Below are 25,926 nucleotides of genomic sequence, written 5' to 3'. Positions count from 1 at the left end.
GGTTTTCGGGTTTCGTCCGGGATCCCGTCAGGGTCATTTCGGAACTATTTCGGGATCATTTGGGGTACCTTCCGGCATCATTTCTAGATGGTTTTCGGGATCCGTCCGGGATCCCGTCGGGTAATTTCGGTACTTTTTCGCGACTAATACGGGATCATTGGAGGACCTTTCCGGCATCATATCTGGATGGTTTTCGAGATCCGTCCGGATCCCGTCGGGGTTATTTTGTGGCATTTTCGGGACTATTCCGGGATAATTTCGGGACTATTACGCGATCATTCGGGGACTCTTCCGGCATCATTTCTGGATGGGTTTCGGCATCATTTGCGTACCTTTGAGATATAAATTCTTGATGGTTTCCGGGAACATTACGGGACTTTTTCGGGGTCATTTTGGGTCCCTTCTGGCATCGTTTCTGGATGATTTTCGGGATCCGTCCGGGATCCCGCCGGGGTCATTTCGGGACTTTTTCGGGACTATTTCGGGATCATTTTGGGACCCTTCCGGCATCATTTCTGTATAGTTTTCATGATCCGTCCGGGATTCCGTCGGGGTTATTTTGGGATATTTTCGGGACTATTCCGGGATAATTTTGTGATATTTTCGGGACTATTCCGGGATCATTTCGGGACTCATTTGTGGTGCCTTCCGGCATCATTTCTATATTGTTTTCGGGATCCGTCCGGGATCCCGTAGGGGTCATTTCGGGACTTTTTCTCGACTAATACTGGATCATTTGGAGACCCTTTCGGCATCATTTCTGGATGGTTTTCGGGATCCGTCCGGGATCCCTTCGGGTTCATTTCGGTGCTATTTCGGGATCATTTGGGGTGCCTTCCGGCATCATTTCTAGATGGTTTTCGGGATCCGTCCGGGATCCCGTCGGGTAATTTCGGTACTTTTTCGCGACTAATACGGGATCATTTGGGGACCCTTTCGGCTTCATTTCTGGAGGGTTTTCGGGATCCCATCAGGGCCCTTTCGGGACTATTAAGGGATCATTTGAGAAACTTTCCGGCATCATTTCTGGATAGTTTTCCGGGTCCGTCCGTTATCCCGACGGGGTAATTTCGGGACTAATTCGGGATCATTTGGGATACATACTGGCATCATTTCTGAATGGTTTTCGGGATCCGTCCGGGATTCCGTCGGGGTCATTTCGGGACTTTTTCGGGATCATTTGGGTGCCTTCCGGCATCTTTTCTAGATGGTTTTCGGGATCCGTCCGAGATCCCGTAGGGGTCATTTCGGGACTTTCTCTCGACTAATACGGGATCATTTGGGGACGCTTTCGGCATCATTTCTAGATGGTTTTCGGGATCCGTCCGGGATCCCATCGTGGTCATTTCGGGACTATTTCGGGATCATTTGGGTGCCTTCCGGCATCTTTTCTAGATGGTTTTCGGGATCCGTCCGGGATCCCGTCTTGGTCATTTCGGGACTTTTTCTCGACTAATACGGGATCATTTGGGGACCCTTTCGGCATCATATCTGGATGGTTTTCGGGGTCCGTCCTGGATCCCATCGTGGTCATTTCAGGACTATTTCGGGATCATTTGGGTGCCTTCCGGCATCTTTTCTAGATGGGGTCATTTCGGGACTTTTTCTCGACTAATACGGGATCATTTGGGGACGCTTTCGGCATCATTTCTAGATGGTTTTCGGGATCCGTCCGGGATCCCGTCGGGTAATTTCGGTACTTTTTCGCGACTAATACGGGATCAATTGGGGACCCTTTCGGCTTCATTTCTGGAGGGTTTTCGGGATCCCATCAGAGCCATTTCGGGACTATTAAGGGATCATTTGAGGACCTTTCCGGCATCATTTCTGAATAGTTTTCCGGGTCCGTCCGTTATCCCGACGGGGTAATTTCGGGACTAATTCGGGATCATTTGGGATACATACTGGCATCATTTCTGAATGGTTTTCGGGATCCGTCCGGGATTCCGTCGGGGTCATTTCGGGACTTTATCTCGACTAATACGGGACCATTTGGGGACCCTTTCGGTATCATTTCTGGTTGGTTTTCGGGATCCATCCGGGATCCCGTCGGGGTCATTTCGGAACTTTTTCGGGATCATTTGGGATGCCTTCCGGCATCTTTTATAGATGGTTTTTGGGACCCTTCCGTTGTAATTTCTGTATAGTTTTCGGGATCCGTCCGGGATCCCGTCGGGGTTATTTTGGGACATTTTCGGGACTATGATGCGATCATTTGGGGACTCTTCCGGCATCATTTCTGGATGGGTTTCGGGATCATTTGCGTACCTTTGAGAGATAAATTCTTGATGGTTTCCGGGAACATTACGGGACTTTTTCGAGATCATTTTGGGTCCCTTCCGTCATCGTTTCTGGATGGTTTTCGGCATCCGTCCGGGATCCCGTTGGGGTCATTTCGGGACTTTTTCTCAACTAATACGGGATCATTTCGGGACCCTTTCGGTCACTACCAAATAACACTAAAAATGAACGCAATACCAGGCGTTTTAAATTGGCTTTATTTGAATTTCTGCAAAATGTACATATGTACATAATACTTTTTCTTAATTTTTTTTTTAATCAGATTCATTCTTTTATTTTTCTTTTTACTAAACTAGGCAAAGACCTTTTTGAGCATACATACAAATATACATGCATAGAATAGTTGATAGTGTTTTGATTGAATTAGTTTTCATAATCTACTTATTTAACATAATGTATATTAAAAATAAAATTAGAAATTAAAAATATTGTATTGTTGGTAAATATCCGAATGTTGATGTACGTTAAGAGACAATAGTCTCACATGTACAAATTTATTAATAAACTTTGAACTTTGAACTTTCGGCATCATTTCTGGATGGTTTTTGGGATCTGACCGGGATCCCGTCGGGATCATTTCGGGACTTTTTCTTGACTAATACGGGATCATTTGGGGACCCTTTCGGCATCATTTCTGGATGGTTTTCGGGTTTCGTCCAGAATTCCGTCAGGGTCATTTCGGAACTATTTCGGGATCATTTGGGGTACCTTCCGGCATCATTTCTAGATGGTTTTCGGGATCCGTCCGGGATCCCGTCGGGGTCATTTCGGGAGTTTTTCGCGACTAATACGGGATTATTTGGATAAAATATCATGAGAGACTGTATCGAAGACTTTAGAGAAATTGGTGTAAATGGTATCCACCTGAGATCCACTCTTAAAGGCCGACAAACAGTACTCTGAAAAAACCGCAAGATTGGTTACGGTGGAACGACCACAGACAAAACCATGTTGGTTGGGATCAATAATTTCTTTAACTGCGAAGAATAACTTATCTTTTACAACCTTTTCAAAAAGTTTTGAGAAGGTGGTTAATTTGAGATTGGACGGTAATTTCTGACATCATTCTTGTTACCAGATTTGTGGATGGGTGTAATAGAGCTCACCTTCCATTTGTCGATGAAAATACCGGAGGAAAGGGAAAGGTTAATTATCTGAGATAAAGGGACAGCTAGGGATGAGCAGCATTTCGTAAGGAAAAAAGAGGTGAGGCCATCGGAATCATCTTCATAAGACAGTTTTAAAGCAGAGATACCATTCTGTATATCCAAGTCAGTGATGCAAAGTGCTCCAAAATAAACGCAATGCGAACCAAGATAATCACCGTAATAATTATAAGTGCGTACCTTTGAGAGATAAATTCTTGATGGTTTCCAGGAACATTACGGAACTTTACCGGGGTTATTTTGGGTCCCTTCCGGCATCATTTCTGGATGGTTTGCGGGATCCGTCCGGGATCATTTCTGTATAGTTTTCGTGATCCGTCCGGGATCCCGTCGGGGTTATTTTGGGATATTTTCGGGACTATTCCGGGATCATTTCGGGATCATTTGGGGTGCCTTCCGGCATCATTGCTAGATGGTTTTCGGGATCCGTCCGGGATCCCGTCGGGGTCATTTCGGGACTTTTTCTCGACTAATGCGGGATCATTTGGGGTACCTTCCGGCATCATTGCTAGATGGTTTTCGGGATCCGTCCGGGATCCCGTCGGGTGATTTCGGGACTTTTCCTCGACTAATACGGGATCATTTGGGGACCCTTTCGGCATCATTTGTGGATGGTTTTCGGGATCCGTCCGGGATCCCTTCGGTGTCATTTCGGGGCTATTTCGGGGATCATTTGGGGTGCCTTCCGGCATCATTTCTAGATGATTTTTGGGATCCGTCCGGGATCCCGTCTGGTTTATTTCGGGAGTTTTTCTTTACTAATACGGGATCATTTGGGGACCCTTTCGGCATCATTTCTGGATGGTTTTCGGGTTTCGTCCGGAATTCCGTCAGGGTCATTTCGGAACTTATTCGGGATCATTTGGGGTACCTTCCTACATCATTTCTAGATGGTTTTCGGGATCCCGTCGGGGTCATTTCGGGACTTTTTCGCGACTAATACGGGATCATTTGGGGACCCTTTCGGATTAATTTCTGGAGGGTTTTCGGGATCCCATCAGGGCCATTTCGGGACAATTAGGGGATCATTTGAGGACCTTTCCGGCATCATTCTGGAGAGTTTTTGGTATCCGTCCGTTATCCCGACGGGGTAATTTCGGGACTAATTCGGGATCATTTGGGATACATACTGGCATCATTTTTGGATGGGTTTCGGGATCTGTCCGGAATCCCGTCGGGGTATTTTGGGGACCATTTGCGTACCTTTGAGAGATAAATTCTTGATGGTTTCCAGGAACATTACGGAACTTTTTCGGGGTTATTTTGGATCCCTTCCGGCATCATTTCTGGATGGTTTTCGGGATCCGTCCGGGATCCCGCCGGGGTTATTTCGGGACTATTTCGGGATCGTTTTGGGACCCTTCCGGGATCATTTCTGTATAGTTTTCGGGATCCGTCCGGGATCCCGTCGGGGTTATTTTGGCACATTTTGGGGACTATTCCGGGATCATTTCGGGACTATTTCGGGATCATTTGGGGTGCCTTACGGCATCATTTCTAGATGGTTTTCGGGATCCGTCTGGGATCCCGTTGGGGTCATTTCGGTACTTTTGCCCGACTAATACGGGAAGATTTGGGGACCCTTTCGGCATCATTTCTGGATGGTTTTCGGGATCCGTCCGGAATCCCTTCGGGGTAATTTCGGGACTATTTCGGGATAATTTGGGGTGCCTTCCGGATTCATTTCTAGATGATTTTCGACATCCGTCCGGGATCCCGTCGGGGTCATTTCGATACTTTTTCTCGACTAATACGGGATCATCTGCGGCCCTTTCGGCATCATTTCTGGATGGTTTTCGGGGTTCGTCCGGGATCCCGTCAGGGTCATTGCGGAACTATTTCGAGATCATTTGGGGTACCTTCCGGCATCATTTCTAGATGGTTTTCGGAATCCGTCCGGGATCCCTTCAGGGTCATTTCGGGACTATTTCGGGATCATTTGGGGTGCCATCCGGCATAATTTTTTAGATGGTTTTCGGATCCGTCCCGGATCCCGTCGGGGTCATTTCTGGACTTTTTCACGACTAATACGGGATCATTTGAAGACCCTTTCGGCTTCATTTCTGGATGGTTTTCGGGATCTCATCGGGGCCATTTGGGGACTATTAGGGAATCTTTCGAGGACCTTTCCGGCAACATTTCTGGATAGTTTTCGGGATCCGTCCGGTATCCCGACGGGGTTATTTCGGGACTAATTCGGGATCATTTGGGGTACCTTCCGGCATCATATCTAGCTGGTTTTTGGTATCCGTCCGGGATTCCGTCGCGATTATTTCGGGACTTTTTCTCGATTAATACGGGATCATTTGGGGTACCTTCCGGCATCATTGCTAAATGGTTTTTGGGATCCGTCCGGTATCCCGTCTTGGTCATTTCGGGACTTTTTCTCGACTAATACGGGATCATTTGGGGACCCTTTCGGCATCATATCTGGATGGTTTTCGGGGTCCGTCCGGGATCCCATCGTGGTCATTTCGGGACTATTTCGGGATCATTTGGGGTACCTTCCGGCATCATATCTAGCTGGATTTTGGTATCCGTCCGGGATTCCGTCGCGATTATTTCGGGACTTTTTCTCGATTAATACGGGATCATTTGGGGTACCTTCCGGCATCATTGCTAAATGGTTTTTGGGATCCGTTCGGGATCCAGTCTTGGTCATTTCGGGACTTTTTCTCGACTAATACGGGATTATTTGGGGACGCTTTCGGCATCATTTCTGGAAGGTTTTCGGGATCCGTCCGGGATCCCGTCGGGGTAATTTCTGGACTTTTCCGAGACTATTTCGGGATCATTTTGGGGCCCTTCCAAGATTATTTCTGGATGGATTTCGAGATCTGTACGGGATCCCGTCAGGGTCATTTAGGAATCCGTTTCAGATCCCCTAAGGGTCCTTCAGGACATTTCGGGATCATTACTGGATGGATTTCGGGATCCGTCCGGGATCCTGTCGGGGTCATTTCGGTACTTTTTCGGGACTAATACGGGATCATTTTGAGACTCTTCCGGAATCATTTCTGTATGGTTTTCGGGATCCGTCCGCGATAGCGTCGGGGTCATTTCGGGGATTTTTCTGGATAATTTCGGGATCATTTCGGGATCCTATCAGGTTATTAGCTCATTTAGTTCTTTTTTTTTATTCAATTACATAAATGCATTAGACAGAACAATTTTTTAAACAGTTAACGTGAAAAGTAGGCTAACGTGAATAGCCCATATATTTCATTTTCTCCTTGCGGACGGGGCCGCGGGTAAAGGCTAGTAATATTATAAATGCGTAAGTTTGGACGTTTGAGTGTCCAGACGTTTGTCTTTGTGACTCAATCACGCAAGACGGGTGGACGGATTTGGATGAAATTTGGCACACATATAGCCACTAGTCTAGAAGGATTTACTAGCTATATTTTTTTGAAAAGGGGGGAGGTCCCCGCCCCCTAGAAACAGTTATAATTTAATTATTGCATGTTTTCGTCTTTGTAGCTGAATCACGCCAGAACGCCTACACGGATTTTGATGAAATTTGGGACACAGATAGAAAAAAGTCTACTGGCGAAATTTTTGCCGAAAATGGAAAGGAGCGAGGGGGGGGGGTGTCCCACGACCCTTCGAAAAATTACTATTTAGAAACTTTACACATTATAACTTTACGTTTACTGACCTTCCGTCGGTATTATTTCGGACCATTTCGGGACTATTCCGGGATCATTTGGGATCATTCCGGTATTATTTCTTGAGGGCTTTCGGGATCCCGTAAGGTTCATTTCGGGATTTTTCGGGATCATTTGGGGATGATTTTGGGACCCTTCCGGCATCATTTCTGGATAATTTTCCGGATCCATCCGGGAACTGGTGAGGGTTATTTCGGAACTTTTTCGCGAGTATTCCGGGATCATTTGGGGATCCTTCCTGCATCATTCCTGGATGGCTTTCGGGATACCGTCAGGATCATTTCTGGATGGTTATTGGGATCCATCTGGGATCCCGTCGCGGTAATTTCGGGACATTTTCGGTATCTTTCCGGGAGCATTTCTGGATACCATCAGGGTAATTTCGCAACTATTCCGGTATCATTTCTGTATGACTCTCGGGATCCCGTCAGGTTCATTTCGTAACTTTTTCGGAACTATTTCGGGATGATTTTGGGACCCTTCCGGCATCATTTCTGGATAATTTTCGGGATCCGTCCGGGAACCGGTGAGGGTTATTTCGGAACTTTTTCGCGAGTATTTCGGGATCATTTGGGGATCCTTCCTGCATCATTCCTGGATGGCTTTCGGGATACCGTCAGGATTATTTCGGCACTTTTTCGGGACTTTTTGGGTATCATTTGAAGTTCTTCCGGCATCATTTCTGGATGGGTTTCGAGATCAGTCCAGGATCCCGTCAGGGTCATTTCGGTACTTGACTCTTCGAAACCGGTAGTTCAGCACACATGCCCTTTTAAATTATTAGCTTTTATGGCCATGGATCTGCTGCTAATTATTCCTAATTAAAATTCGGTATGTTCTATCTTTAATATCTAGCACAGCTTTTTCGTTCTATTTTGGATTTTTTTTAATGAATCCTGTAACGAACTGTTATAACTATAATTAAACTTCTTGTAATATTTTATCCAACTAAATACCCGAAAAAGCAACACTATTTTCACCTAAAAAATTCCATTTAGCTTTAGCTAATTGTAGTTCCACTCCTTTGTTCTATGAATAGTAATTCCTTCACCTCTCTCATAGTAATTAATTTAACTTAGGAACAAAATGTATTTTTTTTATTCGAAAAAACTGTATTGTACTATTCACGTAAGTGTGCCTTTCAGGTTATCAGCTCATTTAGTTAGTTTTGTTTACTCTACTACAAAAATAAAATACATTGACAAAAATGATTTTTAAACAGATATCTTGATAAGCAGGCTAACGTGATTAGCCCATATATTTTATTTTCTCCTTGCGGACGGGGCCGCGGGTAAAGGCTAATATATATTATAAATGGGAAAGTTTGGATGTTTAGATGTTTTGATGTTTGTCTAGACGTTTGTATTTGTGACTCAATCGCGCAAGAACCGCTGGACGGATTTGGATGAACTTTGGCACACATATAGCCAATAGTATAGGAGGATCTATCAGCTATATTTTTTTGAAAAGGGAGGAGATCCCCGCCCCCTAGGAACAGTTATAATTTAATTATTGTATTTTTTCGTCTTTGTGACAGAAACGCTACACGGATTTTGATGAAACTTGGGACACAGATAGGCAATAGTCTACTGGCGAAATTTTTTTCGAAAATGTAAAGGAGAAGGGGGGGGTGGTCCCACGACCCTTCGAACAATTAATTTTTAATACTTTTTACACCTTATAACTTTACGTTTACTGACCTTCACCAATATTACAAACAAAATAGGTCCAATAAGTCGAGGGTTTACAAAGTGGCTAGTGACGCTCCGTCCGGGATTCCGTCGGAATTATTTTGGGACTTTTTCGGGACTATTCCAGGCTCATTTGGGTATCCTTACGGGATCATTTCGGGACTATTTCGGGATAACTTGGGGACCATTCCGGCATCATTTCTGGATGGATTTCGGGATCCGTCCGGCATTCCGTCGGGGTAATTTCGGGAATTTTTCTGCACTATTTCGGGCCCATTTGCGTACCCTTCAGAGATCAATTCTGGATTGTTTTCGGGTCATATCGGGACTTTTTCTGAACTATTTCGGTATAATTTTGGGACCCTTCCGGGATCATTTCTGGGTAGTTTTCGAGATCCGTCCGGCATCCTGTCGTGGTAATTTCGGGACTTTTACTCGACTATGTCAGGGTCATTTCGGGACTTTTACGGGATCATCTCTGGATGGTTTTCGGGATCCTTCAGCCATCCCGTCGGGATTATTTCGGGACCTTTCGGGAACCTTTTGGGAGCCCTCCGGGATAATTTCTGAATGTTTTTCGGGATACGTGCGGGATCCGGTCGGAGTTATTTTGGAACTCTTTCGGGACAATTCTGGGTTCATTTGGGGACCCTTCCGGTATCATTCCTGAATAACTTTCGGTATCCCGTCAGGGTAATTTGGGGACTTTTTTCGGGACTATTTCAGGATTATTTGGGGGTCCGTCCGGAATCATTTCTGGATGGTTTTCGGGATCCCGGTAGGGTAAGTTTGGGACTTTTTCGGGACTTTTTTGGGACTATTTCGGGATCATTTGGGAATCCTTCAGGGATCATTTCGGGGCTATTTCGGGATCATTTGGGAACCCTTCCGGAATCATTTCCGGATGGTTTTCGGGATCCGTCTGTGATCCCGTCGAGGTAATGTCGAGACTCTACCGGGATCATTTGAGGATCCTTCCGGCATCATTTCTGGATGGTCTTCGGGATCCCGTTAGGGTAATTTCTGGAATTTTTCGGGACTTTTTTGGGACTATTTCGGGATCATTTGGGAATCCTTCCGGTATCATTTCGGGAATATTTCGGGATCATTTGGGGACCCTTCCGGCATCATTTCCGGATGGTTTTCGGGATCCGTATGTGATCCCGTCGAGGTAATGTCGAGACTCTTCCGGGATCATTTGAGAATCCTTCCGGCATCATTTCTGGATAGTTTTCGCGATTCGCCCGGGATTCCATAAGGGTAATTTCTGGAATTTTTCGCGATTATTTCTGGATAGTTTTCGGGATCCGTCCGGGATCACGTGAGGGTTATTTCGGGCCTCTTCGGGAGAGTTCCGGGATAATTTGGGGATCCTTGCGGGATCATTTCTGGATGGTTTCGGGATCATTTGTCCGAGAGTCCCATCAGGTTATTTTCGGGACTTTTTCGGGACTATTTTGGGATCATTTTGGGACCCTTCCGGGATAATTTCTGGACAGTTTTCGGGATCCTTCCGGCATCCCACCACGGTCATTATGGGACCTTTTTCGGGAGTATTCCGGATCATTTGGGGATCCTTCCGGGGTCATTTCTGGATGGTTTTCGGGATCCCGGCGGGGTTATTTCCGGACTATTTCGTGATCATTTGATGACCCTTCTGGCATCGTTTCTCGATGGGTGTCGGTATCCGCGCGGCATCCCGTCGGGGTAACTTGGGGATTTTTTTGCGATCATTTCTGGATAGTTTGACCCCGTAGCGGTTATTTCGGGACATTTTCCGTATATTTCCGGGAGCATTTCTGGATACCGTTAGGGTAATTTCGGGACTATTCAGGTATCATTTCTGGATGACTTTCGGGATCCCGTAAGGTTCATTTCGGTACTTTTTCGGAACTATTTCGGGATGATTTTGTGACCCTTCCGGCATAATTTCTGGATGACTTTCGCGATCAGCTCGGGATCCCGCCAGGGTAATATCTGAACTTTTTCGCGATCATTTCTAGATAGTTTTTGCATCGATCTGGGATCCCGTCTCGATTATTTCGAGACATTTTAGGTATCTTTCCGGAAGCATTTCTGCATACCGTCAGGGTCATTTCGGGACTATTCCGGTATCATTTCTGGATGACTTTCGGTATCCCGTCAGGTTCCGGCATCATTTCTGGATGGTTTTCGGGATCCGTCCGTCATTTCGGAAATTTTTTGAAACTATTTCTGGATCATTTGAGGAACCCTTCGGCATCATTTCTGGATGGTTTTCGAGATCAGTTCGGGATCCCGTCAGGGTCATTTCGGTACTTTTTAGGACTCTGCGAAACCGGTAGTTCAGCACGCATGGCCTTTTAAATTATGAGCTTTTATGGCCATGGATTTGCTGCTAATTATTCGTAATTAAAATTCGGTATGTTCTATCTTTAATATCTAAGACAGCTTTTTCCTTCTATTTTTGAATTTTTTAAATGAATTCTGTAACGAACCGTTATAACTATAATTACGCTTTTTGTAATATTTTAAGCAACTAAATACCCGAAAAAGCAACACTATTTTCATCTAAAAAATTCGCTTTGGTTTTAGTTCATTGTAGTTTCGCTCCTTTATTCTAAGAATAGTAATTCCTTCACCCATGTCATATCAATTAATTTAACTTAAAAACAAAATGTATATTTTAATCCGAAAAAACCGTATTGCTCTATTCACGTAAAAATGCCTTTCAGGTTATCGGGTAACTTAGTTACTTTTATATTTTATTTCCTCCTTGCGGACGGGGCCGCGGGTAAAGGCTAGTAATATTATAAATGTGAAAGTTTGGATGTTTAAATGTTTGGAGGTTTCTTGTCCAGACGTTTGTCTTTGTGACTCGATCGCGCAAAAACTGCTGGACGGATTTGGATGAAATTTAGGACACATATAGTCAAGAGTCTAGAAGGATCTACTAGCTATGCTCGGCCGGGGTGCGTGTGCTCCTGGAGGTAGGTCGGCGCACTGGGGTCGATCTCAAGGGGAATATGCGTGTTGGAAATAAAAATAAGAGAAGACGAGATTTCTGGTTATAATTGGATGTTTTATTGGATGCATATAATGTTATACAATTTAACACTATTACCTTTTGAACAGTTGCATGAAGCGGCCGAGATCGCTGGCGGCAGGTGCGAGCAGGTTGGCTGTTAGCATCCAAGAGGGCCGGTTGTATAGAAAGCGACAACCGTTGACCCGCAAAATCCTCCGTTTTGGAGGGGAAAGGCACCCACACATCAACCCCAACATGCATATGCATGAGTGCTGACAAAAAGCACACATACACGTGCATGTACATGCATGCACATGCATGTGGCGGTGATGGTGTGGGTGGTTATAAATTAAGTCGAGTATCGAGTATCGATTTGCAGAGTTGCATTGGTGGGATCGCAATCAGAAGAGGAAAAGTTAGGCATCCTGCCTAAACATGCCGGCCCCCTTGCGATACGCAACATCGTTTTCCGCCAATGATCTCTGCTGAAACGAGAAAAATGAATATAAGACTTACACACTAAACTTTATCTAGATGAGGAGTTCGTATGCGACGCAAATGGCCGGGAATCCTTACCGACTTGCTCAGCATGCCACCTGAGCTAGGATGAAAAATTAGCGGTTATAAACAGATAGAAGTGAATATTTCTTGCCATTGGTTTATACGTAACTCTTAAATATAGAAATTCACACCGTAATATATGTATAGTCGATGACCAGTAAGGCTGGACGAAGAGGCCGAGGTCTCCGTTCCAGAATGACACCATTTTTGTTATCCTTTGTTTTTTTGTTCCGGATGGAGAAGCCGAGGTCTCCCTTCCAGATTTGCAGTTCTTTGGTCGCACGAAGAGGCAGAGGTCTCCGTTCCAGACTCGAGGGGTTTTGAGGTTTTTCTGGACTGAACGAAGAGGCCGAGGTCTCCGTTCCAGCGTCTAACGTGTCGTATCGCTCTCAGGGGCCTGTGGCATTTTATGGATGTGCCAGGGCGAGTGGCCGTGAGGTTGGTTGGGTGATGAGGAGGTGTTTTATTATAAAAATTATGTTAGGATAGATAAATTAAGTGCACATGAGAGCGAGATAAGCAAATAAAATTAAAATACAATTTTTACCAAGCAGATGCGTTATTTACCATCACCTGACATGAATTTACAGATTGGCGATGCGCTCTCCACGATGCGTTCTATCTGCACGTACCATTCTGAGGTTGCATGCAACCCTGTCCTCTGTATTTATTGGTTGGTTGGTAGCTGGTATGGTGAGTTTGTGGTGTGCGAATATATATAGACATATATGTATTTGCTTGTCCTTGAAAAACAAAACTAGGTCACTGGGGCAGTAGCACAGTAGTAGCCAGTAGAAACAGTTGACTTTTTCCAATTTCGGGACTTATTCTTTTCGGGACTCTTTAATTTCGGGACTCGGGTTGTTTTTGTACCGAACCCTTATACTGACTGTTTGTGATGTTTGTTGTTGATCATATTTAAAAATGACTCAAAATATCAACCTAAGCGATTGAAATATATTCACAATATGGTTAGAAAATGACTGTGGACGCAGTCAAATATTACGCTACAACAATTAGAGCTTAATTGTACAATGGTTCAGGAATAATCACATTTTTTTTCGACGATACCGGTATTTTCAAAGAGAAAATGGTTTCAACTTTGAACGGTTTTTAATCATGTTGGGGTATGATATTTAAATAATTTTTTGAGCAAAATTTTCCAAAAAAAAAGCTGACTGGGGACTTTAACACATTAAAATTTAATGGTATGAGTATTACAACCTGGGCAAAGGAATTCCCCCAGCTTCCGGATTCCACGAATTTGGATGCTGGTGATTCAGCATCGGTGGTGTGATCGCTAGTGTTGCTGTTGCAGTTGCCAATAGAGGCAGAATTCCTTAAATTCCCAACAGGCCTGTCTGTAAGCTGGGTTCGGAAATAACGTTCCGCTTTATAAAAATAAGCGTTTGACAAACGTTTTTCCTTCACTTTGCTGGTTGGGTTGTGAATCGTTTGTTCAAGATTTTAGGTGTTGGGATGAATTTTGCTAAATTCTGTTGGCCTCGCGCTGGTGGCCGAGTGCGTAGGTATTCGGTGGTAGATAGAGGATCTGCGTTAGGGTTCTGGTATCCTCGATCGGGGAAGCGAGTGAATTTGGGTTTGATTTTGTAAAAAATAAAAAATAAATAAGTGTTTGGTGGCAGATGGGCGATCTGCATTACGGTTGTTGGTTGGCCTCGTTCCGGGTGAACGAGAGCTGGGTTTGATTTTTTGAAGGTATGGATATGGAGGAACGGAGGGATTGTTAGGAGGAGCTCTTAGCCTTATCGGAATCCGTCTATTCCGTTTGACCAAAGGTCGTCTGACTTGACCCTTCTCGGTTTTGAGGTCGACTATGCGTACTCGGTCATATTCGCCGGGGTGTACGTTGACAACTCGACCTAACCCCCATTCGTTGGGAGATAAGTTGTCCTCTTTGAGGACAGCGAGATCTCCCACTTTTATATTCTGTCTGGGATGCTTCCACTTCACTCGCTTTTGAAGTTCGGATAGATATTCGGTTTTCCATCGCTTGCCACCGATTAATCATCGAGGCAGGGCTTTCACTAACATCCGACTCTGGCGGCGCCAGTAGGTGGCTGCCCGTGAGGAAATGTCCTGGGGTGAGCGGCTCTAGGTCCGTCGGGTCATTGGATGCCGGGCTGAGCGGCCGCGAGTTCAGGCATGCCTCGATGCGGCACAACAGTGTATGGAATTCCTCGAAGGTGAATTTGTGTGGTGAGGCTATCTTTTTGAAGTGGCTCTTGAAGCTTTTCACTCCAGCCTCCCACAGCCCTCCCATATGGGGAGCGCCCACAGGGATGAAATGCCACGTGAGTGACTGGTGGCTGTATTTTGAGACAGCGTTCTCTCGCGCTTGTGAGATGAAAGTCTTGAATTCTGATCGTAAGGATCGTGACGCTCCAACAGAGTTCGTACCGTTGTCGGAGTACATATTTTTTGGGCATCCGCGCCTAGATACAAAACGGGCAAAAGTCGCGAGAAATGATGGTATGCTGAGGTCAGTAGTGGCCTCCAGATGAATTGCTCGTGTGGAAAAACACACGAAAAGGCAAACATAGTCCTTGGATAGGCGACACCCTCTGCCGTGGTAACTTTTAATGTCGAAGGGTCCGGCGAAGTCGACTCCATATTCGTGGATGCACGGCTGAATATCGTGCGTTCGCAAGAGAGAATACCCATAAGTTGGGTCTGAGCACGCTTTCGGTGTATAGTGCAAACTTTGCAATTATGAATTGTTGCCCTAATCATGGTTTTGATGTTAGGTATCCAGTATTGGGTGCGTATCAGACGTAACATGAGTTGATTTTCCCCATGCAGACTTTGTTGATGAAACATTAAGACTGTCAGACGGGATAGCCTGCGGTTGTATAGGAGGAGGATTGGGTGGCGTTCATTAAAAGCTAGGTCCTTTAACGTCCCGAGTCGCCCCCCTACCCGAATGATGCCATGTTGGTCTATGTAGGGATTAAGTGAGAGAATTGCACTTTTCCCTTCAATTGGTTTTCCGGCCTTCAAATCTTTATATTCTGAATTGTAATGTTGTTTCTGATAGATTTTAAATAAAAGTCGTGTAGTGGCTTTAACATCGTCGGGGGGGATTAAGTGTGACATGACATGGAATAAATTTTTTGTTTCGGGGTGAGTTCTTCGGTAGAACTTTATAACGTATGGTAGCACCCGTAAAGCCCTAGAGGTAGGTCAGAAAAGCGTTAGAGAACACCGGTAGAATGTACGGTTGTCGTTTCGCAGGCTTTTGCCTTCTTTTCCTCTACGGAGGTGATATAGTCATTTTCTTGTGCTGGCCATTGGGAAGTGTTTTCTTGCAGCCAAGAAGGTCCCTGCCACCACAACGAATTGTTGACCAATTCAGACGCAGGTAATCCTCTGCTACCTAAATCTGCTGGGTTTGATTCTGAATTTACGTGCGACCGGTCCTTGCTGCCGACCATGTCGATGATCTTGGTGATCCGGTGTGCGACGAAGGTTGACCAGGAACAGGGCGGCTTTCGTATCCATGCGAGTACGATAGTTGAATCCGTCCAAAGGTGGACTTTCACTGGTCCCAATTTGAGGTTCCTGAGAATTGATTCTGTGATTTCCGCTACCAGCACGGCTCCGCAATGTTCCAATCGTGGAAGAGGAAGAGTTTTCACTGGGGCTACTCGCGTTTTAGCTAGAAGCAGGTTTGTGCAGACATCATCATCCGTTTTGACGCGCATGTAAACGGCTGCTGCATAAGCCTTTTCGGATGCGTCGCAAAATCCATGGATTTCGATGTCGGTTCCTGGTGAAAAGCTGACCCATCTAGGTATCCTTATTTCATCAATCTCATGGTATTGGTCGGTGAAGGTTTTCCATTGTTCTAGCGTACTGGTAGATACTGGTTCGTCCCAAGCGGTGCCTTCTAACCATATAATCTGCATGAGTATTTTTGCCACAATTACCATTGGTGCCAGCCATCCTAAGGGATCGAAAAGTTTGGCGATTGCTGATAGTATCGCTCTCTTCGTAATGTTTTCCGGGTTGTCCAGCATCCCTGCTTTAAAATAAAATAAATCTGAGTGGACATTCCATCGAATGCCTAATGCTTTCACTGAACTGGTATCTTGGAATGCCAGGAAGTTTTCACTGGGCGGGTCTGCTTTGGGGATGTCCCTTAGAATCCCTCTGAATTGGATGTCCATTTGCGAAGTGGAAAGCCCGCTGAATGTAGGACTTGACGAATTTCATTTCTGGCTTTAATGGTCGATGTGATCGTATGTCTACCCGTTAACACGTCATCTACATACATGTATTCTCGCAGTATGCTAACCGCTGTAGGGTATGAATTTGATACGTCGTCTGCTAGTTTTAGGAGCGTTCTTATCGCGAGATATGCAGTGCAATTCACTCCGAAGGTAACTGTCTTTAATTCGTAGAGGCTAATAGGGTCATTCGGGGACGTGCGATACACACTGCGTTGGAATTTGGTGTGATTTTCATTCACCCAAATTTGTCGATACATCTTTTCGATGTCGCTATTGAAGACGAAACGATATAGTCTCCATCGTAAGATAAGGATAGATAGATCGGCTTGTAGAACTGGGCCTGGGAGGAGGATATCGTTTAAGCTATTACCGTTGGCCGTAGGGCTCGAGGCATTAAATACTACGCGTACCTTTGTAGTGGTATCTTCTGCTTTAATAACGCCGTGGTGGGGCAGGAAATAATTATCCAAATCGTCGGATAGGATATTGTTTTTTATTTTTCTCATATGTCGGAGCGTTTCATATTCTGACAACACTCTAACATATTCTTTCCCTAAATCTGGGTTTTTTATTAGCCGCCCCTCATTCCGGAAGCATGCGCGTTTCAGGGACGGTCCTAAATTAATGTTATTAGGGTAATCCTGCCTGAATGGTACTGATATGGTGTATCTTCCATTTTCATCACGTTTCGTTGTTTCTTTAAATAATTTTTCGCAATACCTCTCCTCTTCGTTTAATATTTTATTTTTGGGCACATTTTCTACCTCCCAGAAAGCTTTCAGTTGATTGTCCAATGCAACCTCGTTGTAGAAGGACATGATGCTCTTCGTTGGATTCGCTGATTCGATACGACCGGTTAATATCCAACCGAACACTGTCTCTTGGGCTAAGAGTGTGTTCAGTACATTCTTTCTTATACCGCTCATTATAATTTGGGGATATATGTCTCCGCCAAGTATGAGGTCTACGTCTTCGTTCACGTAGAACCTCTTGTCAGCCAAAACCAAGTCTGGGAATGCCTGCATAGCCATTGCGTTGATATGGCAGGATGGCAGATTCCCAGTGAGTTTAGCTAGAAGGAGAACGGGTGTAGTCAGGGTGAAGCAGGGATCCGCTGGTGAACGTAATTTGATCTTGAATGCTCCTTTCACCTACGCTGACACCGCATTTGTGATGCCTGAAACCTGGGCATGTATTTTCGTCGCTGGCAAATTGATTCTACGTTTTAGTCTTTCAGTTATAAAAGAACATTCAGACCCTGAATTAATTAATGCCCCCGCTGAAAAGTCGGTACCATTATGGCGAATGTGTACGCGAGCAGTTCCTAATAGCACACCTGTACTGGAATTGCTGCTGGAGTGTGTCCGCATGCAGGAGCATGTGGTGACGAGAGTGGCTTTTGGAACAGTTGTAAGAACTGGTGCACCCCGTCACTGTGTCCTGGGGATAAACAGTTCAGGCAGCCATTTGTTGATTGAAAGAATCTAATCCCTTCTACCGGGGTTAAATCGTAAAAGCGTTAACAGTTGCGTAATCTGTGCTCCGCAGATTTGCACATTTTACACATTGATTTTGTTGTTTGCTTGGACACTTTTGTTTGAAAAGCACCAAGTCTTTTCGTAGGGGTTTCCGTCGATTGTAGCGACGTGTTTGATTTTTGCACTTTAGAAGTGGCATTCCCTGTGAAACCAGACACGGTTTCAAGTGTCTGAAAACGATTTGACAAGAATTTGTCCATATCCTTCCACTTGGATTGATTCCGTTTTGTGGTCAATGCTCTGCTCCCATAGAGCCAACGTATTCAGGTATATCAGGTAATTTTGTTGAGCATAAATATGTAATGATCGCATCCCAATTTGAAACATCGATCTGATGGGTTTTTAAGGATGCCAAATAATTATTTATGTCGCGCTGTAAGGTTTTGATTGAGCTGCCGCACTCGCTATCTATCTATTTTAGATTAAATAAAATTTGTAGTTGTGAGTTGACGAGAATCCGTTTATTCTCGTATCTCTCACATAGGGTTTTCCAGGCTGTTTCGAAGCGTTCATTTGTCAAGGGACATTTCTTAACGATGTCTTTTGCCTCACCTTGAGTTTTTTGGTTAAGGTGGAACAACATTTCTACCGAGCTTAGGCTACTGTTATTTTTATAGATGGCCGTGAACAGGTCACGAAACGTTGGCCAAGATAGGTAGTCGCCCTTGAATACCTCAGTATCGCAAGCTGGCAGGCGGATACTGTGTTCACGCGCACGCTCTCCTTCAGGTCGAACTTGACTATCTCTTTCCTGCTTCAACTTGGCTTGAAATTCAGCCATGTTCGATATGCATTGCAGGAATACGGCATATGCCGCTTTATGCTTGATCTTGGCCGCTGCAATTTTCTTTGCGTCGAGCATGTCAGAGTCAAGCAACTCCTCGAGGGCGGTCTCTGCTTTTTCCCACTTAGCTTGCAACTCTTTTTGCTGTATTGAAAGAGTGTGAATTGTGTGCAGAGCCGCACTTATGTCATTAAAGTTGGCCTCGAACTTGATTATTCGATCGGCCAACCTAATGTACGATTCCATGTTCACAGAAGAAAAGTGGATGAATTAAAGGAGGGGATATAAACTTGAACAATCTGAGCGAATCACCCAACCAACCGATAAATATACAAAAAATCCTTTATTTAACGCTTTCAATTTGTTTATTTTTTTCACTGACTTCGCAGCTTATTTTGTTCCGAAAAGCAGGGAGAAGAGGATAGCAACAACAACGTCTTTTGTGGAAATAAAGGGGGCCACTCGCCACTTCAAAGTTAAATTGTATTGTTTGATTAGTGCGCGCTCTGATATGAACTCGGTGAAAAGTGTAAAAACGTGTGATAAATCTTGTGCAAAAACGAAGGAACTGTGTAAAAAAAATTATTAGAAACACTAGTGCAATTAACGTGATGCAAAAAGAAACAGAAATTTGCCGCAATCGACTAGCGTGAAATTTTTGTGAAAGTGAGGTTATGGTCACCTCTTCCTTGTGCTGTGTCTGGAGCGCCTTACCGCTGATGGGGGGACAGACCAGATAGTCACAAGGAGTCTGAGACAACGTTAATGTGCCGCGTTTGCACTTAGTTTTCTCCTCGACACTAATAACCTTTTCACACTTTTCGCAGTTACTCACAGTAACTACGCGTATGGCACTCGGAATATATTTTATACACGGTTTTATTTTATTTTTTTTATAACCAAAAAAAATTGTGGCAAGAAATATTGCACTTATTTTTATTTGGCGATACGCTGGTGCTGATGTGGCAAGATGACTTGACGTGTTGCAGTGGCTTCAGCTGGCTGTCGCTTTCTCTGTGGATTTGCACGCTGATATAAAGTATAATAAACGTTCTCACATCTTTTGTGGTACAGCTGTTGTTGATGGTTTGGTGTAACCGTCCAGATGTGTCTATAACACCACGATATTTATAGGAAAGTGGAGAATGTATTTCGTGTTGTGTGTCGCCAGTGTATTCCGAATAAATTGTTGGGTAATTTGGTTGACGCGTATCACCAAAAATACGAAAATACCAATTTTTATAGCGGGAAAGTAATTTCTTAGTGGACTGTATGTAGGCGCTTTAATTCCTTTCTCGGGGAGATAGTACCAAATGTTCGGCCGGGGTGCGTGTGCTCCTGGAGGTAGGTCGGCGCACCGGGGTCGATCTCAAGGGGAATATGCGTGTTGAAAATAAAAATAAGAGAAGACGAGATGTCTCGTTAAAGTGGATGTTTTATTGGATGAATATAATGTTATACAATTTAACAATATTACCTTTTGAACAGTTGTAAGTATGAAGCGGCGGAGATCTCTGGCGGCAGGTGCGTGCAGGTTGGCTGTTAGCATCCAAGAGGGCCGGTTGTATAGAAAGCGACAACCGTTGACCCGCAAAATCCTCCGTTTTGGAGGGGAAAGGCACCCACACATAAACCCCGACATGCATATGCATGAGTGCTGACAAAAATCACACATACACGTGCATGTACATGCATGTGGCGGTGATGGTGTGGGTGGTTATAAATTAAGTCGAGTATCGATTTGCAGAGCTGCATTGGGGGAATCGCAATCAGATGCGGAAAAGTTAGGCATCCTGCCTAAACAAGCTATATTTTCTTGAAAAGGAGGAAGTCCCCTCCCCCTAGAATCAGTTATAATTTAATTATTCTATTTTTTCGTCTTTGTGACTGAATTACGCCAAGCCGCTACACGGACCTTGATGATATTTGGGACACAGACAGACAATAGTGTACTTGCGAAAATGGAAAGGAGGGGGGGGGGGGGGGTTCCACGACCCTTCGAACAATTACTTTTTAATAATTTTTACACCTTATAACTTTTCGTTTACTGACCTTCACCAATATTGCAATCTCAGTAGGTCAAATAAGTCGAGAGCTTACAAAGTAAGCAGTGATACCCGCCGTCTCCTCCCCCCCACTTCCTCCTCTCCCCCTATGGTGCAAAATCTATAAATTGTTATAACTCAACATCTAAACAATTTTGGACAAACGATCGGTAGTGCCCTGCGTCTCCTCAACCCACCCTCCCTCCCTAAATTGTTTTTATTAGCAAGCTTTTATTAGCTTTATCTGTATGTTTGTTTGTAACTCTTCATTCGCTTCAACGCTCCTGCTGCCTTATTAAAATGCTTTTATAATTAGCTTCACCTTATTTGTAATCCCGTCAGGGTCATATCAAGACCCTTCCGGGATCATTTCTTAATGGTTTTCGTGATCCGTCCGGGATCACGTCGGGCTCATTTCGGGACTATTCGGGATCATTTGGGTATCCTTCCGGGATCATTTCGAGACTATTTCGGAATAATTTGGGGACCCTTCCGGCACCATTTCTGGATGGATTTCGGGACCCGTCCGTCATTCCGTCGGGGTAATTTCTTGAATTTTTCTGCACTATTTCGGGACCATTTGCGTTCCCTTCAGAGATCAATTCTGGATTGTTTTCGGGATCCTTCCGGGATCCCGTCGGGTCATATCGGGACTTTTTCTGGACTATTTCGGTATCATTTTGGGACCCTTCCGGATTATTTCTTGGTAGTTTTCAGGATCCGTCCGGCATCCCGTCGGGGTAATTTCGGAACTTTTTCTGGACTTTTACGGGATCATTTCTGGATGATTTTCGAGATCCAACCGCCATCCCGTCGGGATTATTTCGGGACCTTTTCGGGATCCTTTTGGGACCCTGCCGGGATAATTTCTGAATGTTTTTCGGGATACGAGCAGGATCCCGTCGGAGTTATTTTGGAACTTTTTCGGGACTATTCTGGGATAATTTGGGGATCCTTCCGGTATCGTTTCTGGATAACTTTCGGGATCCCGTCAGGGTATTTTCGGGACTTTTTCGGAACTATTTCAGGATTATTTGGGGGTCCTTCTGGAAACATTTATTGATGGTTTTCTGAACCCCGTTAGGGTAATTTCGGGACTTTTTCGGAACTTTTTTAGGACTATTTCGGAATCATTTGGGAATCCTTCTGGGATCATGTCGGGACTATTTCGGGATCATTTGACCCTTCCGGCATCATTTACGGACTTTTTCGCGATTATTTTTGGGTAGTTTTCGGTATACACCTGGGATCCGTCGGGGTTATTTCGGGACATTTACGGTATCCTTCCGGGAGCATTTCTGGATTCCGTCAGGCAATATTCCGGGATAATTTAGGGACCATTCCGGCGTTATTTCTGAATAGGGTTATTTCGGGCCTCTTTCGGGAGTATCCCGGGATAATTTGGGGATCCTCTTGGTATCATTTAGGGACTATTTCGGGATCATTTGGGGACCCTTCCGGAACCATTTCTGGATGATTTTCGGGATCCGTCTATTATCCCGTTGAGGTAATGTCGGAACTCTTCCGGGATCATTTCTGGATTGTTTTCGGAATAATTTCGGGTCTTTTTCGGGACTATTTCGGGTCATTTTGGGACCCTTCTAGGATCTCTTCTAGATAGCTTTCAGTATCCGTCTGTGATCCCACCAGGGTCATTTTGGGACTATTACGGGATCATTTGTGGATCCTTCAGGGATAATTTCTGGATGGTTGTCGGTATTCGTCCGGGATCCCATCGGGGTAATTTCGCTACTTTTTCGGGATTATTCCGGTATCATTTGGGGATCCTTCCGGGTCATTTCTGGGTGGTTTTCGGGATCCCGGCGGGTTCATTTCCGGACTATTTCGGGATCATTTGGGGACCCCTCCGGCATCATTTCTGGATGGGTTTCGGGATCCGTCTGGCATCTCATCGGGGTAATTTAGGGAATTTTTCTGCACTCTTTCGGGATCATTTTCGTACCCTACAGAGATCAATTCTGGATTGTTTTTGGAATCCGTCCGGTATGCCGTTGGGGTCATATAGAGACTTTTTCTGGACTATTTCGGTATCATTTTGGGACCCTTCCGTGATCATTTTTGGGTAGTTTTCGGGAACCGTCCGGTATCCCGTCGGGGTAATTTCGGGACTTTTGCAGACTTCATCATCTTCTGTTTTTAAAAACGTTCATACCTGTAGGTCGATTTTACCTGTTATGAAGAATTTTTTTTTTTTTTTTTGTAAGCCATATAAACCTGTACTTATTATTTTAGGAGAAAACGACACTGGTTCCAACCCTGTGTATATTTGACTTAAAAATGTTATATTCAATATCTGACCACATAGATTAAGGTCTAGAAATTATGGACAAATGAACAGCTGCATATTCTCTCCCCCTATAACTGTTTTCCTAAGTCGTTATGACTTTGGCTCATCCAGATATCCAAACATCCTAACTTTCTCAATTATAATATATGTATGCATGGTTTATTCGTTCGAGATCTTTTCGGAACTGTTTCGTCGATGCTCTTTCGTGACTATCATAATAAAGTTTCAAGATTGTTTTCGAATGTATTTGAGGGATGTTTCGAGAATAATACCGGAAGGATTGCTACGGAATATTTATTAACTATCGTCGGAACTTTAAAAAAAAAGTATTTCAAGGCGGTGTTGGACTCAATTTTTTAAGATCATATCGTGGTAATTCGCAGTAATTTATTTTATGCAGTAATATTTTATCTATTCTTCGTATGGACTGGGCTGCGGGTATAGGCTTGTTATTTTATAAATTATACTACCTTAAATAAAATGCCTTTTTTGTAATCGTCTTCCTTTTATTAAATTGTATCTAAGGTTTCCGAATGGAACAGGAGACGTGAGGCCTGGTCTGCCGAAAATTCAACAGATGCACGAACGAAGTCTACTCGCTGGGAGTTTTACAATGGATGCAAGAAGTCTGTCGCAAACGCAGAAGTTCATTCGGCAGTAAATAATGAGAAAGGCAGAACCTTGGTCAATCAACATAGTGATAAAATAAAGTAAGTTTCACCTTTCAACTAAAAACTTGTATTTCTTGTTGCTAGGCTGGGATTGCTCTTAATTGCTTAATGTATGAAACGATTGTTAAATCACTCTTGCGAACATATGGCACCTTTTTGGAGCGTCTATTGCAAATAATCTATGTGTTCTTCTTGATCTGAAACTGATTACCAACAAAGCGTTGGGTGTACTTGGATGTGTTGAAAAGTGGGCTAAAGAGTTCCTCCTTGCGCTAAATCGATACAAAAACAATATTTGATATTTGCATTACGTGGCCTTAGTTGGGATTTTAACCTTCACCTTACACTGAATGAATTGCATTATAGCATACATACTTGTTATTTTGTTTTGTTGATTTTCCAACAGGGTGGATAAATTATGTATATTGGAACGATTTTCCGACAACCCTTGTCAAATTTGGTTTCGAGACAAACCGGTTTCTTCTTATAGACTTACCCACACTGGAAAATCGGAGAATATTACTGGAGTACACTCAAATAAAAAATCGTTCTAAAAACAAAAAAACAAGTTCAAAATTCAGCACATTCATTGACAAAAGTCTGTTAATTACGTTTTTTCTTAACTCGTGACCCATGGGCTTATTTTAAGAACGGTTTTTCCAAGCACCAGTTTGGTATTGATGTCTGAACTTTCTGTGCTCATTTAAAACATTATTTTTGCTTAATTTAGGGTTATTCTTTTCAATGTTCGACAACGATTTGTGTGCTATTTAACAGTTTTCGTTCTCAAATCAAGAACGGTTTGGAACTTTAGTTAAATACTTTCAAACACGAAAAGTTGCTTTATTTATAAATCAAATGACATTTGAGGACTTGGCGTACGTTTTATCCCAAGATGAAGAATTACTAAGTCCATCGCCAGTGAACAGGCGCCTTCCTAGAGAAGTAGATACAGCTTCCTAATAAAGTAGTTACAGCTGGCAGAATAGATCCCATAAAGATCTGTGGGTTGAAGAAATAGTGTGGTTTCCAGAGCTTTAGTAGGAGTGAACGGGAGGGCACCGCTAGTAAGCATAGCCGCCATCCGCTGCACCTTTGGTGCTTTGCTCTTTTTGGCTTCCACCATACGGTGACTGCGTAGAAGGGTATGGGTCGCACCACTGCCAACCTACAGGCGTAGAGCGCCATTGTGGCTTTTCTGGAGCGTTCTTCCACCTTTCGCCTCCAGTATAGCTTCTTAACTAGAATAACGGCTGGGTGGAGAGTTTTATTGCCCTGTGTGTGCTGGTAAAGAGCATCATCTCAGTTTTTTCACTGTTGATACTGAGTCCAGATTCCGTAGACCGGATTTTTATTAGATTCAGTGCATTTTGCCTGAGGTCGCTAAGCACCGGATGATATCAGCATACGCAATAATCTGGCATGTTGGAATAAGCATGTTGGCTGTTGGGGACCAGATCCCTGCCTTTTTCGCCTGGTTAAAGAGTTTTCTGCTGTTTTTCTGCTGCACTAACATTTCGGGGGTCGACCAATAGGGGTTTTTAACCCCTTGTCTTAATCTCCGAGCATGCTACTGTGAAGGCAACGTTACAAGATTTGGTGACAAAATCCACTGCTTCGTCTATCTTTAACGAGTCCAGCTCAACGAGAGAAGCAAACGTTGTGTCTGAGGAAGGAGATTCATCAGTTCTTAATGGTAGACCCGACCTACCGTGAGAAGCGGCTTTTAGGAGCCTAGAGGAAGAACCTTTTTATAAAAGTTCCAGTCCGTACATCTCCTTTTACTGTAAGCCGCCCTGGGCTGGGGTCGCAAAAGCAGAGTATAGGTGACGTACATGTGGTCAGAGTAGAAGTTTTCATCGGAAGGTTTCCATTCCTTGACAAGGTCAGAGAACGGCCCTGAAGCTAGCGTAATATCAAGAACTTCCCGCCT

General features: G+C 44.1%; 2 protein-coding genes across 10 annotated transcripts in view; one reads left to right on the top strand and one right to left on the bottom strand.

Annotated features, from left to right (window-relative positions):
- LOC137237037 (striatin-3-like) overlaps positions 1-25,926 on the bottom strand; it is a 636,631-nt gene that overhangs the window by 355,726 nt on the left and 254,979 nt on the right. The gene's annotated exons all lie outside the window — the stretch shown is intronic.
- Cad86C (Cadherin 86C) overlaps positions 1-25,926 on the top strand; it is a 2,678,031-nt gene that overhangs the window by 2,555,112 nt on the left and 96,993 nt on the right. For all 4 annotated transcript variants that reach the window (XM_067760173.1, XM_067760172.1, XM_067760174.1 and 1 more), the window contains one exon: positions 23,848-24,032. In XM_067760173.1, coding sequence (XP_067616274.1) covers positions 23,848-24,032 — 185 coding nt within the window. The remainder of the gene's footprint in view (positions 1-23,847; positions 24,033-25,926) is intronic.

The sequence above is a fragment of the Eurosta solidaginis genome, chromosome 1 (genome assembly GCF_040869045.1).
Source record: "Eurosta solidaginis isolate ZX-2024a chromosome 1, ASM4086904v1, whole genome shotgun sequence".
Lineage (NCBI taxonomy): Eukaryota > Metazoa > Arthropoda > Insecta > Diptera > Tephritidae > Eurosta > Eurosta solidaginis.
Note: the sequence above shows the minus strand (reverse complement) of the source record. Positions and strands in the feature narration are given on the sequence as shown.